Genomic DNA, 23,401 nt, shown 5'->3' on the forward strand with positions numbered 1-23,401 from the left:
CAGCACCATGTATAGTTAATTAGAATTTTATAACAACTAATTTATAACTTGCCAGTGAGAGACGCTTTGGCTTATGAACTAACAAAAATATGTTATTCCAGGGTTCAGGAGAAATAGTGTCCACATGAATAAAATCTAAGCTGTTTCTTGTTTTCTCTTTCTCAGAGTGAATGTTTCAGGGACAAGGTCACAAGGCTGCAGAAAGTACATGTAGTTTATGCAAAGGCGTCTCTCCTGTGCTTAGCTTTGAGAACACAGATAATGCTTAGCACAACAGACATATTGTTTAACTTTACTTAGATGATAAGGATGTTTTTCTGTCTTATTAATCATGAGATGTTGAAGTATAAAAAAACCCTCCTGGCTTTTGATCAGGGTTCAAATTGAGCTTTGCGGCAATAAGTTATGCTCTTTGAATCTCTACTTACTGTGACTCCGAATGAATAATAAAGAGAACTGAAGAAATATTATCTGCCTGCTTTCAGTGTGCCTTTTTCGTCCACAGAACCCAGGTCTCCTTACTGCAAGGCAGCAGCGCTACCACTGCGCCACCGTGCTGCCCTTCAAGTCAGACAGTTCATGGCATATTAACAATTCATTATTCTTTATATCAAATTATCAGGTGTGAAATAAACTTGAAAGTTAAGGTCCAACAAGCAGTAAAAAGGATCTCTGCACAGTTATGGGTCAGCAGTATTCACTGTTTGGATTAAACAAAGTGTTGTTGGGGTCCCAGAATTGTGATCTCACAGTATATTAAGGAATGTTTATACAAGAAGGGCCCAAGAGACAGACGCAGGTCAGGAAGGGGAAGATTTGCTGGAAAGCACAACATGCAGCATAAGACAAGCAAGTGAAACACAGGGCTTCTAGCTTATGCTAAAATGTGTAATTTATGGTGCCAACGTTTGATTGTTGGTGGTAATTGACTAAACCCAATCATAAGGTCAAAATACAATACAATACAATACAATACAGTTTATTTGTGTATAGCCCAAAATCACACAGGAAGTGCCGCAATGGGTTTTAACAGGCCCTGCCTCTTGACAGCCCCCCAGCCTTGACTCTCTAAGAAGACAAGGAGAAACTCCCCAAAAAAAAACCCTTGTAGGGAAAAAATAGAAGAAACCTTGAGAAAGTCTTGCTATTGCCCACCAAGCCAATTGAAACATTTGATTGCAATAACAGATTTTATAAAACCATTATTGCTAGCATTAGCTTCAAACTGCAGTGCTGATTTCCTTTTGTAAAAGTAACATTAAGGTCCCGTGATGTCCGTCAGTGTTTAAAAGTAAAACAGAATTTTTTTTTTTTTTATTTGAAATACTTTACTAATTCCCGAGGGGAATTTGCCATTTCACATGACCTTAAGTAGTCAGAGTGCAGGGTCAGCCATTATACAGCACCCCCTGGAAAAAATTTGCAGTTTAAAAGGCCTTGTTCAAGGAGTAGGATCCCTTTGGAATTTGAACCAGCAGCCTTCCAGATACCAGCACAGATCTTTAGCCACAGAGCCACCACTCTACCTTGTTTGCTTTATGCATTGGTTTAGCGTAAGATACATTAATTGCATTTCTATATCAATTTAGTGGAAACCAACTATAGCCACTCCTTATCATCATAAAATGCTGTACTTGGAACGTTTTGATAACAAGTTTTCACATAAAGGAAGCATCCATTTCCTTCTCTTCAAGTGGGAAAAATAATAACAGGTGTCTCCATCCAGTGTATCCAAATATCACTAAAACACTCTTAATCACATATAGATCAGTCCACTGAGGATTTCTGCATAAAATAAAGCATTTAAAACACTAATTACATACAGTCATATGAAAAAGTTTGGGAACCCCTCTTAGTTCTTTGGATTTGTGTTTCTCATTGGCTGAGCTTTCAAAGTAGCAACTTCCTTTTAATATATGACATGCCTTATGGAAGCAGTAGTATTTCAGCAGTGACATTAAGTTTATTGGATTAACAGAAAATATGCAATATGCATCATAACAAAATTAGACAGGTGCATACATTTGGGCACCCCAACAGAGACATGACATCAATACTTAGTTGAGCCTCTTTTTCAAATATAACAGCCTCTAGACGCCTCCTATAACCTTTGATGAGTGTCTGGATTCTGGATGGAGGTATTTTTGACCATTCTTCCAAACAAAATCTGTCCAGTTCACTTAAATTTGATGGCTGCTGAGCATGGACAGCCTGCTTCAAATCATCCCGTAGATTTTCGATGATATTCAAGTCAAGGGACTGTGACGGCCATTCCAGAACATTGTACTTCTCCCTCTGCATGAAAATCTTTGTAGATTTCGAACTGTGTTTTGGGTCATTGTCTTGTTGGAATATCCAACCCCTGCATAAGTAACTTCAACTTTGTGACTGATGCTTGAACATTATCCTGAAGAATTTGTTGATATTGGGTTGAATTCATCCAACCCTCGACTTTAACAAGGGCCCCGGTCCCTGAACTAGCCACACAGCCCCACAGCATGATGGAACCGCCACCAAATTTGACAGCAGGTGTTTTTCTTGGAATGCGGTGTTCTTCTTCCGCCATGCAAAGCGCTTTTTGTTATGACCAAATAACTCCATTTTTGTCTCATCAGTCCAAAGCACTTTGTTCCAAAAAGAATCTGGCTGGTCTAAATGAGCATTTGAATACAACAAGCGACGCTGTTTGTTGCGTGAGTGCAGAAAGGGCTTCTTTCTCATCACCCTGCCATACAGATGTTCTTTGTGCAAATTGCACTGAATTGTAGAACGATGGACAGATGCACCATCTGCAGCAAGATGTTCTTGCAGGTCTTTGGAGGTGATCTGTGGGTTGTCTGTAACCATTCTCACAATCCTGCGCATATGCCGCTCCTGTATTTTTCTTGGCCTGCCGGACCTGCTGGGTTTAACAGCAACTGTGCCTGTGGCCTTCCATTTCCTGATTCCATTCCTTACAGTTGAAACTGACAGTTTAAACCTCTGAGATAGCTTTTTGTAGCCTTCCCCTAAACCATGAAACTCAATAATCTTTGTTTTCAGATCTTTTGACAGTTGCTTAGAGGATCCCATGCTGTCACTCTTCAGAGGAGAGTCAAAGGGAAGCACAACTTGCAATTGACCACCTTAAATACCTTTATATCTCATGATTGGACACACCTGTCTATGAAGTTCAAGGCTTCACAAGCTCATCCAACCAATTTGGTGTTGCAAGTAATCAGCATTGAGCAGTGACAGGCATTCAAATCAGCACAATTACAAGGGGACCCACATTTGTGCACAGCCAGTTTTTCACATTTGATTTAATTTCATACAACTAAATACTGCTTCACTAAAAATCTTTGTTTTGGAAAACACCCCAGGACTCAGATGTTCCTAGGAAATGAAAGACATACCACTGTTATCTTTTTTGTTGAAAGGAGAGTCAATTATTATGCAGGCTGAGAGGGGTTCCCAAACTTTTTCATATGACTGTAATTTGGAATTTGTTATATCATTACAGAAAGACTTGGACAGCATACAGGCTTGGGCAGATTTGTGGCAGATGAAATTTAATGTCAGTAAATGTAAAGTATTACACATAAGAAGTAAAAATGTGAGGTTTGAATACATAATGGAAGGTCAGAAAATCGAGAGGACACTTTATGAGAAGGATTTAGGAGTTATAGTGGACACTAAGCTATAGACTTCCAGACAGTGTTCAGAAGCCATTAAGAAGGGTAACAGAATGTCAGGTTATATAGCGCCTTGATATGTGGAGCACAAGTCACAGGAGGTTCTGCTTAAGCTTTATCACACACTGGTGAGGCCTCAGTTTTTGGTCTCCAGGCTACAAAAAGGACATAGCAGCACTAGAAAAGGTCCAGAGAAGAGCAACTAGGCTGAGTCCAGGGCTACAGGAGATGAATTATGAGGAAAGATTAAAAGAGCTGAGCATTTACAGTTTAAGCAAAAGGAGATTAAGAGGAGACCTGACTGGAGTGTTTAAAATTATGATGGGAATTAGTCCAGTGGATTGAGACTGTTATTTTAAAATGCGTTCGTCAAGAACATGTGGACAAAGTTGGAAACTTGTTAAGGGTAAAATTTCGCACAAACATTAGGAAGTTTTTCTTTACACAGAGAACCATAGACAGTTGGAATAAGCGACCAAGTAATGTGAAAGACAGTAAGACTTTAGGGACTTTCGAAACTCGACTTGATGTTATTTTAGAAGAATTTGTAAATTTCCCCTTGGGATTAATAAAGTATCTATCTATCGGACTGACAGGCTTTTTTGGGTTTAAAGGCCTGTTCTCGTCTAGATTGGTTTAATGTTATTAGGATACTAGCCACAGAACCTGTTGATGACAGGTCATAGAATAATTTAAAAGTATTTACATGTACTTGCAGTGCCATTCCTCACTCATTTGCCTGTGCCTGAACATTTGTTCACCGGTTCCACTTTCTCAAGAGCACTCCCATCTGCTTCTTAAACTCTCGTTACTTTTGAGGTGCCTTTCTTTTCTGATGTTTGATTTTATACTTTCCGGTTTTGAAGTTAACTCTCACAGCATGTATCCTTTACTCTTCCTCATGCATCTCACACTTTCTTTTTTCGTTGCATTATGAAAGCCAAACTGACCAATCACACCAAAGCCAAACTGTCCAATCAGATTGCTCTGTGCCAATGGACACACAAACCTTAGTGTTTCATTATATAGTAGTTTGATGGGAAGAAAGCCAGAGTACCTCTATAGGTCAGAAACGAACTGTGGGACCTCATAGCATACACTAGCATTCATGACCACAACCACACCTATTCAAATTAGATTTGTCAGTCCACTAAATCAATGCATCTTGTGGAAAGTAGAAAAACAAAAACCCAGGGCACACTTGAAAACCTCACACAAGCCGTAAACATAGCGAAGGTTCAGAACTTCAGTCTGCTGGAGCTGTGAGGCACTAACACTAACCACAAATCTCTATTCACTTCTCTAATACATATTAGTAGGCATTAGTGGTTTGAGCTTTTGCACTGAATCATGGGATTTTGCTACTTTTGATACAGCTTTAAAAGAAAAAAAAATCTATCTAAATTGTCACCCAGTAATGTATGCAAATATATTCTGTCTACATTGGATTAAACAGGTCTTAAAATGTCAAGCCGTGTTACTTTATAAAGACGCACATACTAATGATGATGTCCTAACTTAATCAGTTAAATTTCAAGTCAAGTTAACGCATGAGTAACAGTAAGATTTTCTCGGACTGCATCTACATTTGCATTCCTTCTCAAGCTCACAGACTCCACTCGCTTCCCTCTTTTCCTTATCAAGACTGCGTTTCCTGAAAGCGACAAATCTTAGGGATTAATGAGGAACCCCAAGTTGCATGTATGCAACGTACAAACTTTTGTTCACATTTCCCAAACCCGTCTTAATCGGCGACTTTACAAATCAGCATAATGTACTACTTTATTAACCCTGCTTACAAAACAAAGCATCACAAGCGGATTAAAAAGCAAATGATTTAAAATAACATCATCACTGGTCCTTCAGCGAGTTGAAATAAAGTTGTGAAAAGTTCTATGCAGTAAACGGGACATCATAACCTAATAAATAAAAATACTGCAAAGTGTATGAAAAAGCACTAAATTGGACTTATTATGTTTCAGACAAATACAAATTGCACGCTCTCCACAATAGGAAAGCCCACATTTCTAAAGGAGAGCCTATTAATCGTCGTCTTCTTTCAGATGATAAGTAAGTCATGCAGCAGCCTTCCCAACAGTGAGAAAAAACAAAATGGGATGAAGCAGCAAAGAGAATACGACACGTAGGCAGATCACAACTCGGTTTATTCTCGTTCAACAACACATGAAGTCCAGCTGGACGGTCTACTGGTGTTAGAGAGACCATAGACATATATAGATGGACGCCGCATTCACTGTGTTGCCGAGTGGACACGATACGTCAGCGCGTCCGCCATATTGCGGGTGGCAAAAGTGCCACTTAAACTAATACAGGTAGATGTGGAAACCGGGTTTTCTCATGAATAAAGAATAACATCGAAAACAGTATCGTTTACATACAACAGATTTTGGCCAATCGTTTAAATGCAATTATTTATATCCATTTATACACTAATAATTGTAATTATTAAATAATAATAATTATTATTATTAAATAATTCCTCTCATATAAGTAACATTTCTCGGACTGCCTTCACCATCTCCAAAACATTTCTAGACTTTGTCCTGTTCTTATGCAACACAGTGCTGAAGTATCGATTAATGCCCAGTGTCACCTCAAGTATAGATTATTGAAATGCTATTATATCTGGCATCCCACAAAAACGTATCCATAGCTTACAACTTCTTCAAAATTCTGCTGCCAGGATAATAACCTGCTGTTCTAAATCCACTGAACATATTACACCTCTTCTCTCTCAACTTCACTGGCTCCCTGTTAACTACAGAATACAATATAAAATATTGCTCTTAACATTTAAAGCTCTCCACATCCTCACTGATCTCCTACAGACTTACACTCCTCTCGCTCACTCAGATCCTCATCTGCAGCTCGACTTTCTGTACCGCACATCAAACTCAGTTCTATGGGAGCTCGAGCGTCTCTCATTGTGCTCCTCAACTCGGGAATTCTCTTCCCTCTCATATTCGTCAGCTCGATTCAATAACACATTTTAAAACTGCCCTCAAAACTTATCTTTTCAAACTGGCATACCAATTGTGAATTTTGCACTGTTACTGTAAGTTATCTTCGTGTGTCTTTCTTTTAACAGTTAAATGATACACTCACTGACAAAAATAAAGAATTTTATTGTATACAAATTGGCTTAATAATTTCTGAAAACATTTCACTCATTCCTCTCTCTCTCTCTCACACACACAATGTGGTTACTTAAATATTTACAGGATAGGATCTAAAATCCTTGAAACAGAACTGTCTTACGTAGCTTTTTCTGTGTGTTGCCACTCTGTAATTTGAGAGTATTCAGTCTGGCAATATGGTGCAGCCTTAGTTTGTGGAAGACAGACACAACTAAAGACATGAGCATAAAATGATGGTTGTCAATTTCAAACTGTGTTTGCTCAATGTGCTCCTTGAGAAAAAACACATCATCTGAACCAATCTGAGCCCAAACAAACTGATTGATCAAAGATACACTGACAGCTTGCCTTAATGTCGACTGTCGGATAACACGCTCAGCGACTTTGACCACCTTGACTGTACCCTCAGAAGGAATCCTCAAACCTCCTTTGTTTTATAATGTGAGCAAATGGTAGCTTTGATCATATGATGCCGGTACAGCATCTGTTACCAAACTAGCACGGCACACATCACAGGACAGCTTTCTCAAAATCCTGTCTAAGGGCTACCTCCCACTGCTTCCTGAGGTGGATTTCTTTGGGAAACCTTCACAGTTTGAGAAAGGTTAACAGCTAACAACAATCTACATAGTTAGTGACTAAATACATTTAGCCAAAATGTTGTTTGGAGGCTCACTTGAGCACATAAATGCAAAGCTTTGCTAGCTTAGCCTGGCGTAGCTAAAGTTAAGATTATAAAACACGATTTTCTAATGGCCAAATATAACCAAAACAATTGTTTAGCTTTACCTTTGAAATGTAATCCCTGTGATCTGGTTTAGAGCGTACAGCGGTTTGTACAATCCCAAGCAGCCCATGCGTGAGGCATCTTTATCTATTACTTCACTCCACAGCAGTGCCACTCGCAATATGGCGGCGACGTTGACGTACGATGCTGCTGGTCATGAGGCGTCTAGTAATTCTATGTCTATGAGAGAGACAGCAATAGACAAGAGACACGGCTCACATTTCAAGTAACACCTCCCAGCATGCACGAGAGCACATATTATGGGATGTTCAAAAAGCGAAAGAGATGCAAATGTGCTACAGTAGTCATTTCCACATAGAGAACCATTTGTTTGTAATAACTAAGAGTAAGAAGTGTGCGTTAATGACCAGAGGTGGGTTCATTTGCGTTTGACTTGTATGTTTGTTATACGTTAAGATGCAACGTTGTTTAAAGTGTACTGTGTAACGTTTATATGTTGGTAATGTGCCTTAGTGTTATTTACACTATTGAATAGTCTTCCAATAATAGTTTATGTTGTTACATTAATGTACTTTACTATAAGTTTGTTGATACTGTTTACTGATAAACTTTATTGATTTGGATCTCGTACTACCGATAAGCTAGTGCCTAATTTGAGTAATACTGACATCTAGTGGACTTTTGTGTAATTTACCAATAACATTTATGTATTCTTTTTATTGAAGACCACACACACGTATAATATATACCTATTCAAATACACGTGCATATCTTCAAATAAATAAGTCAATTTCAATCTAAGCTGCTTTGTGGAAATCTCTGCCTTAGTGTTCTGCCCAACACTCCGGACTGAACACTACAAGTCCTGAACTCCTCACAGACACAGTAGTCCTTTGCTACACATGGCAACTGGCAAATTCTTTGTGTAGATAAGTCATTTGTCTTACCTTTTACTTGTCCACAATCCTTAAATGAAACAAATAAATTCCATTATGTATTTAAAAAGTCTACTAATTGCAAAATCACCTGCACATTTATTGCAGTGAACCATTATATTGTGGTGCAATCAACCCCACAAAAAAAAAAAAAAGTGCACCCCATGACCCCCAACAGTTTATTTTTCTTCTGATAAGAAGCGCCATGTAGAACTATAAATGTTCACTACATGTTGACTTTTATCACTTTCACCATCCTGCTACATTCACACTGCACTTGAAGAGAAGCGTTTACCCAACAAATTCCATGCATGGTGGGAACTTGTGGTGGTTCTGTTTTTTTATTAGCATTTCTTCAGAAAATCTATTTTCTCTCCCTTGCTAAGGTTTATTTCCCTTAGGATTACAAGAAATTAACTTAGATAGCCAAGTTGTTTGCTGCCATTAATCGCCCCACTTCTCACCATTTAGTATCTCCATCCTCCGACTATCATGCACTGCCATAGTCCAAGTGTTGGAATGCACTTTGTAGCCTGTAAATGTTAAACATCATTGATTTTTAGCCAGACATATTAGTTCTCCCTGCGGTGGGTTGGCACCCTGCCCGGGATTGGTTCCTGCCTTGTGCCCTGTGTTGGCTGGGATTGGCTCCAGCAGACCCCCGTGACCCTGTGTTTGGATTCAGCGGGTTGGAAAATGGATGGATGGCTGGATATTAGTTCTCCCCCTTCCACTTTTACAAAATCTATTAGTGTTCATTAAAATGCAATCAAAATTTTAAAAAGACGTTCAATGATGGTGAAGTTAAAACTGTGTATTTGTGTTGAACTGTGAAAAGGCCTCAGGGATTAACAAAGTATATAAAAAAAAGAAAAATCAAATTGTTGCGTTGCATATATTAGGTTTAACAGTCTCAATGAATTTATGCTGACGTGTTACAACAAATTCATTTTCTGCTAAGAAATCCACAAAGACAGATTAGGATAAGGAGAAGGAGGAGGAAGAGGAGAAGTCAAAAGGCAGAACAGAGTCAGGGAAAAGAACTTAGAAACACAACTCGACTTGGTCCATTTCATGAACCTTCTAATGAGAAGTCAAGCAAAATGACACCTTTAATGGCTCACTGAACAGATTACAATATGCAAGCTTTCAAAGCAACTCAGGCCTGTTCTTTGGGCAGGCTGTAATACAGAAACTGGAATTCCCTGCATTTATACAGACACCAGGACAGAAACAAACCTTTAAGGGGGTCATCTTCAGTGTGAGAAAAATAACAGACCTCTCCTTTTAAGAAAGTTTCTCACAAGTCGTTCCAACAGTAGAGTCACAGAGTTTTTCATTTCACAACTGTTAAAAGACAGAGGTGTTAAGTACGGAGTCAAGAATAGTTAATCTGAAGGCTTTTGCGGACATGTTTGCCAAAAAAGCACCATTACAGAATAATACATTTATATTGAACTGCAATCTATTATGATAAAACTGCTGAAATATATAAACAGGAAAATTCTGCCCCCATCTACAAACATCACCCTGAACTCCCACTTCTTTTACTTTGATGCCCAACCTTTCATGTGGCACCTTATCAAAAGCTTTCTGAAAGTCAAAATAAACAAAATCATAAGCTCCACTTTGCTCATATCCTTTGGTTGCTTCCTCATAGAATTCCAGCATGTTAGTAAAACACGACCTCTTTCTTCTGAACCCATGCTGACTGTTCAGTAAAACTCCAGCTGTTTCCACGTGCTGCTCAATCTTATCCTTATTAATTCCTTCCATTTTTCCGTAAAAATTAAAAAAGCCTGTCAAAATTAAATAAAAGCCCGACATGGGTGCAAAATACACATACAATCGCCAGCATAAGTATAGAATAGACTTATACTTTTCCTTTTTTTATTCAATCGAAGACCTTTAATGTCAAGATATTATTAAGGGGATCTTTTATTTTGAAATGCATACCTACAGTTTGAGAAGTGACGCTGTAGCGCCAGGCTGTTGAATTCCGGAGGTCTTGTTCATGACATTTTAAGGGTCTTCGATTGAATAAAAAGGAAAAAAAATATGAGTTGTAAAATGCGCGTTAGGCATTGACCTATTCATAAATAAATTTCGGATTGATGCGGGTTTTAGCTTTTACTCTGTTGACTTTACATTGGCATACGTTATTAAAAAATAATAACTAGTAATGATCGCAAGCAATGTAAAGTCTGTCATAAAATTCACAAGAAGAAGTATATACATTGGTGCCGACTTTATGTGCATTCTGTATCCATTTCGGAGTTGCATTGCGTTTTGAGGGCTATTCTTGATTTTAACACAAAATAGGAACCTTTCTGGAAAAATGAAACGCTTGTAAACAAATTTTGTGAAAAATGTGATTTTTTTACATAGCTGATTTTAATAACACTTCTATTTTCGTTACGGAGATACGAAGCTTCAACGTTCAAATGTCAAAAGAATGTCGAACGTCAAGCTAATTTTACCTCGGTCACAACTAAAGGAATGAATATGAGACGGTTAGGGCGGCGATGTGAAGTAAAAATGGGACTTGATAACGTACGGTGGCTTTGGGGGACAATAAATAGAAAGGCGTGAGCCACAGTTAGATTCACCGACGGAAATATTGGTGGTGGGTTGATGGACACGAACACGCTGCTCCTCTGCCATTTAAGTCGCATGCAGCTGTGAGCTACTTACACAGCTATAAAGCGGCGTCCTCAAGTCCCCGAGCACTTGTCCTCTGCCTGCCTCTCGGTGATGCGATTCAGTTCTCTTGCAAACACTCGATGACAGCCTTTTCTCTCGTTTACATTCTCTTTTCCGTCGCCCTGTATGACGTCACGCGGCACCCCATGTGATTTCTAAAGTCTTCTCAGCACTCCCCAGAGAGCGATGAGGCAGTTAGGAGCATCGACAAGGACAGTCGGTGGTTTTATGGAGAATCAAATCACTGATTGTAGCAGAGGCAAGTGAGCCGTATTTGAGTGTCTTTTAGTTTTGGGGCGGAGGCGTTCTGGTCCCTAACCGGGCAGCTCATTAGTCTCCATCGCCTGCCCGCTCGTTTACCCAAATCCACCTGTGAATCCGTAAGTCCTTCCAGCACGCAATACTTGTTACGAAGATAGCAGTGCCCCGTAGAATTCAGCGGCCCTTCTGTTTTAGTGCAGGCACGCCAAAGTGTGATTGTTATCGAGATCCTCGATCTTTCTCCTCCTCTCCGATCCTTCTCGATCTTTGCGCGCTATTTCTGTTTTGGTTTAACGCGCGCTCCGTACAAAGTGTGCCGTCCTGCCTGCGAGTGCCGTGCGCGCGCAGCCACCTGTCCTCTGCTTCTTTCCGCACAGCTATGGCATTAAGTCTGCAGGTACACTGCGCGTGATTTTCATTGTAGTGGTGTGCCAGTGTTTAGTAATAAAGTATATTCTTTAATAAAGATAGAACATTTTTATATTGTGTATATTTAAATACTGTAATATATATATATATATATATATATATATATATATATATATATATATATATATATATACAGTATATATATAGAGAGAGAGAGAGAGGGGGGGGGGAGGTACAGATCTAATTATGCAACTTTTAATGCAATGCAGGAAAACAATGCAAGACAAACGAATTGTTCGAAATATCTTGTAATAAACTAATGTAGGGCAGGTGTTGCCATCTATCGGCAACAAAAATAATTTTTTTGTGAATTCTCTATGTAATAAACTTAAGTTATAGCGTAATGAAATTTGCATAATTAGATCTGGACCACCCTGTAGGCCTATATATTGACCTTTTTAACAAAGACGTTTATACAAAAGTTAGAAAATATCACTAATAATTCATTGACAGCCAAAAACTCTCTGCAAAGACATTTAAAAGACAATTCGTTCAAATCAATGCACTCGTCCACTTTCACTCTGTTCGTGGTCCCTTGCTCTCATAGGCCTACATTTACTCAGGTAGTTTCCTTGCTCTACCGAAAGCCTTAAATTTTCTTGTTTGGCGTTTTAAATAAGTGTCCTTACCTTGTTTGCTTGGAAGTCTTCATTTGATTAATCTGGGGGAAATAAATCCATTACAAAGGCTATATATTGTAGAAGGTAAAACCCACCACTTTATTATATCAGCGATTAAAAGTGTGTAAATGAAACAGTTTTAAGTTCAATTATTAAAAAAAATAATAGAATTGTTTAAACAGATACCTGTGTTTTCTGTCCAAAACAGTTTCCAAGTATGCATGAGCTATGAAACAAAATGCACAAATTCTGAAGTAAGCCTGTCTTACAAAAAATCTTGTGAAAGAATCCATGGAGTGTTATGGCAAACATGTTTTGCACATTAGGACTTTCCCTGTAATAAGTGTTACATTTTCATATTTGATACAGAAAATGTAAAAATTAATTCATGATCATGTTGCATATTAAAGAGGACAAAATCTAAAAGTATATATTTAAACTAAAATGTCTGATCTGATAACTTAAGCACATTAATTAATGACGTTTGTCAGTATAGACCACAGGTGTCGAACTCCTGTCCTGGAGGGCCGCAGTGGCTGCAATTTTTCATTCTAACCATCTTCTTCATTTGTGACATGTTTTTGCTGCTAATTAACTTCTTTTTGCCTTGGTTTTAATTAACTTGACTCAGGCCCCTTAGTTGTCTCTTTTTCCTTAATTAGCAGCCAAATACAAACGAGACACAAAACGAGCCGCCACATGACCAGCTCACCTGTGCCCAGTACATAATATCTGAAAATAACGAAAGGTTAAGGTCTCAGTAAGGTTGATCTCTCAGGTCACCAAAACATTTTGACAATGTTCTTAGAAAAAACAGAAAATCAACAGTTTTAGAAATGTCTGCCATGGCAGAATGAGAGCAGCAACAAGCTGTGGAATTAAATAAGTTTAATTAACAGCAAAAATCAGCTTTTCATTAAGAGACTGGCTGGAGTGAAAATTGGTTTGAGTTTGAAATCCCAGTTTAGCCGGGGGGTATTTTCCATACGTCGTTTAAATCATCCGAGATCAGATGTCTCATCTTGGATGAGTTAATGCCGGTGAAACTCATCCGGGATAAGTCAGTTTTTCAAACGCAGCCGTGTAGTAGATTAGTCTAGCTGGATCTAATCATCCGAGATGAATGCGCGCGCCCGCGCTGAGTGAAAAGCCCATATATATTGAGTCTTGAAAACATGATCAAGTCTTTGATAGTGTAATAAAAAAGGTTTTCTCTGTAACAGGAGAAGGGATGAAATAAAGGAGTAAGAGGGGGGGTTGGTCGCTTCAGTGCAAAACCAGCTACAAAGATTGGAATGTTTGGGATGATAGCGAAAGAATGTGCAAAAACTTGCTTCTCATAAAGAGTTTCAGAATGTTATGGGAATACAGTCAAGGCCATGTACTTGTTTTTCACTTCGAGGGGCTTCATTGCAAGCAACGCTTGTTATTGTGTGTCTTCTGATACTAGGCACCATCTCAGTGAGGGCCAAGTAGAAGAAAAACAATAAGATGTCCCGTGGGAAGAAGGTGTGCAGAAACTCATCACTTCTGTATACACTGCTTACACGTAAGCCATTTTGGGTAAGGACACTCAATTAGTATATAAGGGAAGGTTCCGCCCTCAGTTTCTTCGGAAGCTCAACCGTGGGGGAACGTGCACACCGCCCGGTATTGGACCAGGCTCACGAGTTGATCCTCTGACGAGACTGACACGCGGGCTCCCTCAGTCTACTGGTCTAGGATGATGGCTCTGGGTCTTTTGATATTACTGTAAGTATAGTATAATTCACATATCTATTACTGTAAGTTAATAGTATAAATCATATATCTTTATATATATTACTGTAAGTCAATAGTACAATTCCTATATCTGCATGTATATTGCTATTATATTGTATGTAACTGATATTATATTTGAACAAGTAAACAATTGAAGTATTGGACCTTTCCTCTCTGATTCTTGCCTGCTTATTTTCTGTTAAAACCTTTGAACCATTTTCCCAAACTAAAACATTTTGGCGTAGTCGGCAGGATTTTGGGGAATCTGGTAAAATATTGAACTATTAAGTGAGGCAAAGGAAATCAGAGATGTTTAAGAAAAAGGATAAAAACCCTGGTGCAGCTCCTTTACCTCTCCCTGGCTGGGAAGAAACAGTATGGGAAGACTGCGCCAGAGAATTGAGATGTGGGGGGGGATTAGCACAATATTGGCAGAGCTTGGATCCCCCAACACCAGTGAATGTGCTAGCCGCGCTTAAGAAATGTCAGGTGTCTGCAAAGGAACCCATAATGGGCTTGCAGACGTGAGGGTGGGTTTTGCTAACTGCGGTTAAAAATCTGGATAGTCTGATAGACGAAAAAGAAAGGGAGATTAAGAAAATGCAAATGGACTTGGCGGATGCGTTAGGGTGGGCCTCAATGGCCGAATCCCAGGTAGCTGTATTATTGCCGCGGGTACAGAGAGCCGAGGGGATGGCGGAAAAGGCAGCCTTTTGCATAGCCAAGGTGAATGCAAAAAAGAAGCGTAGACCGGATGTTGCGAAGATCAAAGCGTTTGTAGCCGCAGTTAACGTCCATGAGTGGGATCCTGAAAAATGGGACGGTAACATTTGGGATGATGATTATGAGGATGATGACGGACCCGATGCAGGGTCGGTAATTGATCCTCTGCCTTTACAGGCTAAACCCGTGACACGTCGCAGACTTTTTACTGATGCACAGGGTAATGTTAGGAGGGGACATGTTTATGAAGATTACACTGCACAAGAAAGAGAAGGATTTAGATCACGTTATGCACAAGGGCGAAATGAGCCAGTAGACACATGGCTCGTACGCTTGCATGATGCAGGAGCCGGGCATGTGTCACTGGATAAGGGGGATGGTACTGAATTTACAGATTATGCCATCGATCCCCGTTTTAAACAAGCAATGAGACAAGAACTGACCAAGTTAGAAGGGGATAGTACGTTGTTGGCGCTGGCGGCGAACGCAGCATTTGAAATATATCCGCACCCACAGAATTGGCCTGAAGTAAAATCATGGACGACTTTGCAGCAGGCGATTCGAGTGGTTAGAGAATTGGCAATGAGGGACGCCGTGGTAGCGGGCCAGGCGGACCAGTTAGATTTGTTCCCATTTACATCTGTAGCCAGGACCATCCTAATAAAAACAGCCCCTGCTAGTTTGAAAGGAATAATAATGACTCTTTTACTGAATGAGGTAGGTGCAGGAGTGGGGGAGGTTGTGACTAAATTACGGGATTTAGGTGACCTGGGGGAGTGGGGAGGAGCCCCGCCAGGGACAGCTGCAACACAACCCACTGGGGCTACATCAAGGAATAGCGCCTATAGAACAGGGGGAGTGAATAGGAAGGAGTTATGGGGAGCGTTAATTAATGCTAAAGTCCCTAAGGAGGAGATAGATGGACAGCCTACAGGACTGCTCCTGGACAGGGCAAAGAAAAAAGGACTTATAGATAAGTCTGGCGGAATAAAGAAGCGAGTGGCAAAGGCGGAAGTACATTCACTCCTTACCTTTGCAGAATGGGAAAAATTAAGTAAAAAGCATGACGAAGTTCTTACCTTTGCTGAGTGGGAGAAATTGAGCAAAAAGCGTGATGAAACTGGCCCCTCTTCATCTTCCGAGAGCTCCTCGGAGGAAGAGGAGGAGGAAGATAGGGAGAAAAACCGACGCAAGAGTAAGCATAAGAAAGGAGGGAAAAAAGCTAAAGGCAAAGGGAAAGGGAAAAATAAAGGAAGGACTTTATATCCCGTTGAAGAATTAGAACGCGCAGCACGAGATTGTTAGGGATGGGGCCAAGCACAGGTGAGAGCCCTAAATTGGCATGATGCGGACATTCGACCTTTTGTACCGGTAACGATACATTGGGAAAATAAAAACAAACAAATAGTAAAGGCTCTCATCGATACGGGTGCGGAGGCCACTTTAATATATGAGAATCCATCTAAATTCAAAGGGAAACGATTGACAGTGCAGGGGATTGGGGGAACGGACATCCCTGCCACTCAGGTGACGGTGATGTTACAAATTGGTCAGTTGCCCGTGAGACCCTACCCCGTACTAATCACCCCAGTGAAAGAGTATATAATAGGGATGGATCGTCCACAGGTGGCAAATATGCTGTAATCGCATGCTGGCATACAGCCTGCAAATGTAAGCGTGCATCAACAGCATTTCTGAAGTTTTTTAGGTGTACGGTAGAATCAACTTTTACAGCTGTGTTTTCTTCGCTAAAAATGGAGACAGCAGTAGTTGCAACAGAAACTTTAACGGCAACGTTAACCGTAGCAGTAGCGATAGAGAGAGTCGAATCGGAGGCCGTTGTGCTTTCCTCGAGGAGGGCGGAGTCAGCCGCAGCAGCTGCGCTAGTCAAAGACGCAGATAAAGCGTCTCTGCATCAAGTGGAGGCAAAGGCGGCTGAAACAGAAAACCTACACTTGTCTGCTGGTCAGACAGATTGTGTAAGGTTAATAATTATTATAAAGCAGTTAGATGAGGAGGCAAAAGAGAGGAGTAATACCTGGCTAAAAAGTCGCGAGCAGCTAGCAGTACACGTAGCGATGTACATCGAGAATGCCATACGGATTAAACAACGACCGCTCAGTGTTAAAGTGTGTGCTTTGATTTCGGGGTCTTTTGACCCTGAGGAACAGCAGTAGAACTTAAGCTGGTTATTGGGAGCACTCCTTTCAAAGCCCCTGTGTTGATTGTTGCTGCAGAGAAAACAATATGTATATTGGAGACGTCAGTTTACAAGTAAAGCTGCTATAATGTGAGGGTTACTTGTATGTAGTAATGAAGGAAAGTGTAAGTGACAATATGGTGTGCATTTGTTTAAATGCAATAATTGGTATGAAAAATGGCATGTGGCAGTATAAAAACAGCCAATGCCAAATTGCAAGTTAAAACAGAGGACTGAAAGAAAAGGAAAAGAGTAAGAATGTTTTCTTCCATTTATTCTCTACTGCACTGCATTCTCTGTATAATTCTGAGGTTTAAAAATGTTATACCAATAGTTAATTCATAACTTTTTGTAAAAGTAACCAGTGCTAAGGTAAGATTTGATTTAGACATTGAATGTGGAGAAACTGGTGGATTTGTATAGCCATTGTAGACTGCAGGGCATGAGTTGAATAATGTGACTGAAAACTAAGTGAATTAAAGAAAGAAATAGAGGAGATGAAAGCAAAGCACGTGTTTGTATATGAAAGCTTTTGAAAGTACTGCATTTGAATTAATGGAATGGCCATTTTAGCAGTTAGTTGGAATGAAAAAACTTATTGTTGTTTCAAGCAGCACATTCATATTGGGGAATAAGTAAATGAAAGGCAGTGGCTTACCATCCAGTTTTTGGAGCTCAGCATGTAAAACAAAGGGGTGAAAATCCCGAAGGGACACTACGGGCATGTATGCCCAAGATCAAGTCTGGCGCTAAAGGGAGTCACTGTGCTAGCAGGCGTAATCGACGCAGATTACCAAGGGACCGTCAAAGTTCTGTTACAATCCTCAATGGGGGATCCAATCAAATTGACTAAGGGAGATCGAATAGCGCACTTGTTAATAATACCAGTTCACATGGGAAAAGTGCAGGAAAGTACTGCACCAGTAGTTAAGACTGGCCGGAATGTGGGGGGATTTGGATCAACAGATGCTCCTAAATTGGTTAACGGGGTGAAGGTGTGGGTTAAACAACCCCATGAACCACCCCGCCCGGCAGAAATCATCGCAATGGGACAGGATTTGATTGTAACTGTTCTATACAATGGAGAAGAAGCATGGGTAAATGTTCCTGTAAAACACTGCTATAGACGGGAGTGAGGAGTGGGTGCAACATGCTGTGCTCTTGTTTTACAGAATTGGGGGTGTTCTGAATGAAGTAGGAGCCACCACATTAGGAGGCGAGGCAACGGAGACGACTCCGGTCCGATGGTGGTGGAACGATTCCACTAAGCCCAGACGTCAGGAGAACACCACGTGTCTGGAGAATCAGTCTTGCAATGTCCTCAACATTACGACTGGTGACGGGTGCACCATCTACTCCTCGAACTTGAAGGTGCCGGGGGTAAAACCACAGAAGTATCTGATTGAGTGCTCTGAAAACTTAAATATTACCTGGACGTCGAAAGTAACTTGGTGTATGGGGCCCTGGAACGGCTCCAAGGTACAGTGCGAGGTCAATGCAACATCAGGCGAATACACCTCTAATAAGCCTGGGCCCATTGGCTGGATCAATGCAACTGAAATTATTAACAGGACTATACCAATGCTTGCTATAGCCGTGTGGGCTAGAACCCCCATAACGAGACAGTCACATGTAGAACCAATAATTGACACATGTAAACTTGTTTCTATGACAGCAAAAAGGACTAAGGTTACATGGCAAGTGACGTTTCCACTGTTGCCACAGTGTAAGCGTGCTAAACGGGCATGGTATGACACTTTCTTAGGAGGGGTTGGCACCACCCTAGGAACTTTAAACACCGTAGATAATGAAATAACTGCAAACAAGCTTGAGAATGTGGGACGACATACTCACAAAGTGGCAGACCAAATGGCTAGGTGGTTACCTCAGTCCATGGTCTCTCATCAGCAAACAGTAAACTGGGAACAACGCGCTTCAGATTGGATAATCACGGCTAGCAATGACACTCGATGGTTAAATGTCTCAACTTTCATGAACTGGACTGTATGCACTTTTAACATATTACAAGCACAGATACAGAAAAATAATATGCAAATATGGCATGATATATGGAACTTTAGCAGTAGCTTATGGTTAACGGTTAAACCTGAAAATACTGAGTGTAATGATACAATATGTAATGGGTATTGGTTTCAATACAATGTTACCACTATGATAACCTTGTGTAGATATCACGTTTTACCTGTTGTTGCACACGGACACCCTTTGGTGCTGCTTATTATTATTATTGCTTTAATGACTATATTTAATTGCTATGTGTTTTGTGTTTTAAAACGAATTAATAACAGAGCACGACAGACAAGGTTGCTGATTTTGCGCTGAGCGAGGGACCGATTGTAATAAAAAAGGTTTTCTCTGTAACAGGAGAAGGGATGAAATAAAGGAGTAAGAGGGGGTTGGTCGCTTCAGTGCAAAACCAGCTACAAAGATTGGAATGTTTGGGATGATAGCGAAAGAATGTGCAAAAACTTGCTTCTCATAAAGAGTTTCAGAATGTTATGGGAATACAGTCAAGGCCATGTACTTGTTTTTCACTTCGAGGGGCTTCATTGCAAGCAACGCTTGTTATTGTGTGTCTTCTGATACTAGGCACCATCTCAGTGAGGGCCAAGTAGAAGAAAAACAATAAGATGTCCCGTGGGAAGAAGGTGTGCAGAAACTCATCACTTCTGTATACACTGCTTACACGTAAGCCATTTTGGGTAAGGACACTCAATTAGTATATAAGGGAAGGTTCCGCCCTCAGTTTCTTCGGAAGCTCAACCGTGGGGAACGTGCACACCGCCCGGTATTGGACCAGGCTCACGAGTTGATCCTCTGACGAGACTGACACGCGGGCTCCCTCAGTTTACTGGTCTAGGATGATGGCTCTGGGTCTTTTGATATTACTGTAAGTATAGTATAATTCACATATCTGTATTACTGTAAGTTAATAGTATAAATCATATATCTTTATATATATTACTGTAAGTCAATAGTACAATTCCTATATCTGCATGTATATTGCTATTATATTGTATGTAACTGATATTATATTTGAACAAGTAAACAATTGAAGTATTGGACCTTTCCTCTCTGATTCTTGCCTGCTTATTTTCTGTTAAAACCTTTGAACCATTTTCCCAAACTAAAACAGATAGGCTGCAACAAAATGACAAAAGAATGGGCGCATTTTTTTTTCACACAAGCGGAGCAAGACCTTTTATTCGAAGGACATGAAAAATTTCAAGATTTAATATGCACAAGTGGTAACACTGCAAAAGCAGCCCAAACCAGAAAAGACGGCTGGCAAAAAGTGGCCGACAAATTAAACGCTAAGTAGTGTGCATTGTACTTACTGAATGCAGTGTGTCCAATGTGTCAGATTAATTATTATTTAATATGTCATAATTCCAGATCAAACGTGAGCACAAGGAGAACATGGGAACAGGTTAAAGTAAAATACAAGAATATACTTCAAACTGGTAAATATATTGGTATAGAACTATTTATGATTCTTTATGTCAACAATTCTTTATATAATATAAAAAACATTAATTCTAAAGCTAATAAGAAGGCAGACAAGCAAAAAACAGGTGGAGGTCTACGCGGTCCGGACCTAAACCCTGCAGAAGAGTTGGCTCTCCAGCAAAATTCCCATCGCCTTGTTTCTGAGGGCATTCCAGGGGGAAGCTCCTCCTCAGAACCAGTGGCAGGATGCAGTGGTCACTTCATTTCAGGTAAAGGATGGTCATTGCATATATTTGTCCTCCATGTGTGCCATAGGTATGTTCCATATAGCCCTCTTTTTTGTCTGGGCAGGGAATGTCATATCCCTTGAACCTGTGTCTGACCAACGAGATATTGATGAAGGTGAAATATTTGATGAAGACACTGTGTCTGATTATTCGGATCTGCATATAATCCAGTGCCCCAATCACATTTGGAAATCCTGGTAATGAGAATGTTAGGCCGATTGTGAGATTCTTCATGGAACTGTGGGTGTTTTACCCTGTGTATTACCTACCTGCAATGGCAATGAAATGCTTCTTTTATGGTCTGCACATGCAGGTGTCCAGGAAACACAATGAAAACCTGAAGGAAATATTTCAGAGCCAAACAGACTTTACGAATTGCCTGGCAAACTGCACTTTTAGTTAGATTTAACGTATCGCCTACAGTATATAAACAAAGTGCTGCTTGCAAAAAACCTCAAAGCAATGCCTACTGTCTGTGTGGTTGTGAGAGGCCGACTTCGCCGAGTTTGACTTGTAATATAAGGTGCTAATAAATCTTTGAGGTACAATATCCCCCTTCGGCTAAAGCGGAATCTTTCGAAAAGAATTTCCTCCGGGAGCAATAAAGGATTTTGCCGATCGCGCAAAACCCTCTCCAATATGAAATTCTCTTCTTATAATTTGCGCACTGATATCAACTGGTCGCTCATTCATGAACGGCGAAGTCATGTCTTAATGAATTCCACGCACGGACACTGATTAAGTGTGTGAGCTAATCCTTGTTTACATCGAACAGGTTTGAGGATTTGGATGTTTACTCGCTATGACAAAACATCCAGCAAGAGTTTCGAAAAAACCGACAGATCCAGGATCCAGGCCAAATCGGTCAACACTTACATCCGGCCTAAACGAGTAATCCACGTACGGAAAATACCCCCCCTCTGGTCATCTGTCAGCTTGTTTCACATTTCATTTCTGTTTGGCTCTCACTTTAATGAAGAAAGGATAAATTCAGAGGACTGAATCCTTAAAAACAGGGCTATTAAAATGAAGGGAAAAGAAGTTAATTAGCAATGAAAACTGGTCACTGATTAGGAAAAGGGTTAGAATGAAAACCTGCAGACACTGCGGCCCTCCAGGCCTGGAGTTCGACACCCCTGGTATAGACGGTTTATTAATGAGACATATTGTCTTAAAAATCAACTAACATGTTTTTACTGACTAAATGGAGGAGAAAAGGGTTAAAAAAATATCAGTCAGTGTGGGTCACCAAAGGCAGTGAGAGACAAGCAATAAAGCTGCACAGCGAGTTATGATATTTTCATCAAGAGCAGACATTGTATTGTTATAGTAGGGCCCCACAATAACATTTTGCTTTTCTTCTCCATTATTTTTGTGTTTTTCCCAGTTTGTTTTTTTAGCATTCAGAAAACAGTGCTCATTTGTTCTACCAGTCACGTTTCTGAGGGTCACCAGCTTTGTGTGACCAGGCGCCTCACAGCACAACAACTAACAGTGCAGGTCGAAAAAAGCAAGTCTGTCCTGTAGAAGAGGAGACTTTGTGCTGCTGGTTCGACAGGATGAGTGGCAGGAAGAAAGCCATTCCTTAAAGGACAAAAACAAGGGCCCTTGACTAGCAGCCGTGGACCACTGCAGACTGGACAAAGTCTCCTCTTCACAGTAGACACTGACACTTCGCTTTTTTCAACCTGCACTGTTGAGCTGTGAGGCGCCTGTGATCACCCCAGCTGGTGACCCTCAGGAGTTTGTCTTCTAATGGGGTGTTGACTTTGGGTCTGCCAGATCTCTTCCTGTCGGAGTTTCTTCCAGTTGCCTTTGGATTGTGTAGAATACCACTGTATTCATGGAGACTTTGATTTTTTTTTTTTTTGTTGCAATTTCTCTAAATGAAAGGCCCACACATCTAAAAGTAATAGTACTCATCCATCCATCCATTATCCAACCCGCTGAATCCGAACACAGGGTCACGGGGGTCTGCTGGAGCCAATCCCAGCCAACACAGGGCAGAAGGTAGGAACCAATCCCGGGCAGGGTGCCAACCCACCGCAGTAATAGTACTCAGTTTCATTTCATTTGTTAATTGCTGTTTTCTTGCCATTATCATTAGAATTTACGACTTTCTAGGGTGTCCTCTGTCAGTTTACTACTCCCCTGGTCACCGTTTAGGTTATTCATTGCATTTCAACTGATTAAATTTGAAGAAAAACTGAAAAAATGGAGGTATTCTAAAACATTTGACCAGTAATGTAGGTGTAGTGAGGGTGTTCTCATCTCTATGCTCCACAAGGCCTACTCCCACCTGGACTAAGCTGGCACCACGTTAGGATCACGTTCTTTGACTTTTCCAGTGCTTCTAACACCTCATTGAATGGAGAAACAGCTCAAGGATTTAAATCTTGTTCCCCCCCACCCCCCCCCCCCCCCCCCCCCC

At 40.5% G+C, this 23,401-nt stretch overlaps 2 protein-coding genes across 5 annotated transcripts in view; one reads left to right on the forward strand and one right to left on the reverse strand.

Annotated features, from left to right (window-relative positions):
* Window positions 1-23,401, reverse strand: part of LOC114667538 (gastrula zinc finger protein XlCGF52.1-like) — a 99,523-nt gene that overhangs the window by 30,631 nt on the left and 45,491 nt on the right. For 2 of the 4 annotated variants that reach the window (XR_007934802.1, XM_028822869.2), the window contains exon 1: window positions 11,210-11,623. The exons of the other annotated variants lie outside the window; for them this stretch is intronic. The gene's annotated coding sequence lies outside the window, so the exon portion shown is untranslated. Of the gene's footprint in view, window positions 1-11,209; window positions 11,624-23,401 lie in introns of those variants that run through there. 4 annotated transcript variants of the gene reach the window in all.
* Window positions 14,160-19,991, forward strand: LOC127527643 (uncharacterized). Its single transcript, XM_051926923.1, has 2 exons — window positions 14,160-14,280; window positions 18,385-19,991. Exons 1-2 carry the CDS (start codon window positions 14,252-14,254, stop codon window positions 19,553-19,555), a joined length of 1,200 nt encoding a protein of 399 aa, XP_051782883.1. The 5' UTR covers window positions 14,160-14,251; the 3' UTR covers window positions 19,556-19,991.

Source organism: Erpetoichthys calabaricus, chromosome 1 (assembly GCF_900747795.2).
Source record: "Erpetoichthys calabaricus chromosome 1, fErpCal1.3, whole genome shotgun sequence".
Taxonomy (NCBI): domain Eukaryota; kingdom Metazoa; phylum Chordata; class Cladistia; order Polypteriformes; family Polypteridae; genus Erpetoichthys; species Erpetoichthys calabaricus.

Coding starts and splice junctions, on each gene's coding strand:
- LOC127527643 (XM_051926923.1), top strand. CDS start 14,252: ATGATGGCTCTGGGTCTTTTGATATTACT. Junction 14,281..18,384: donor CTGGGTCTTTTGATATTACT/GTAAGTATAGTA, acceptor CTTGTTTTACAG/AATTGGGGGTGTTCTGAATG.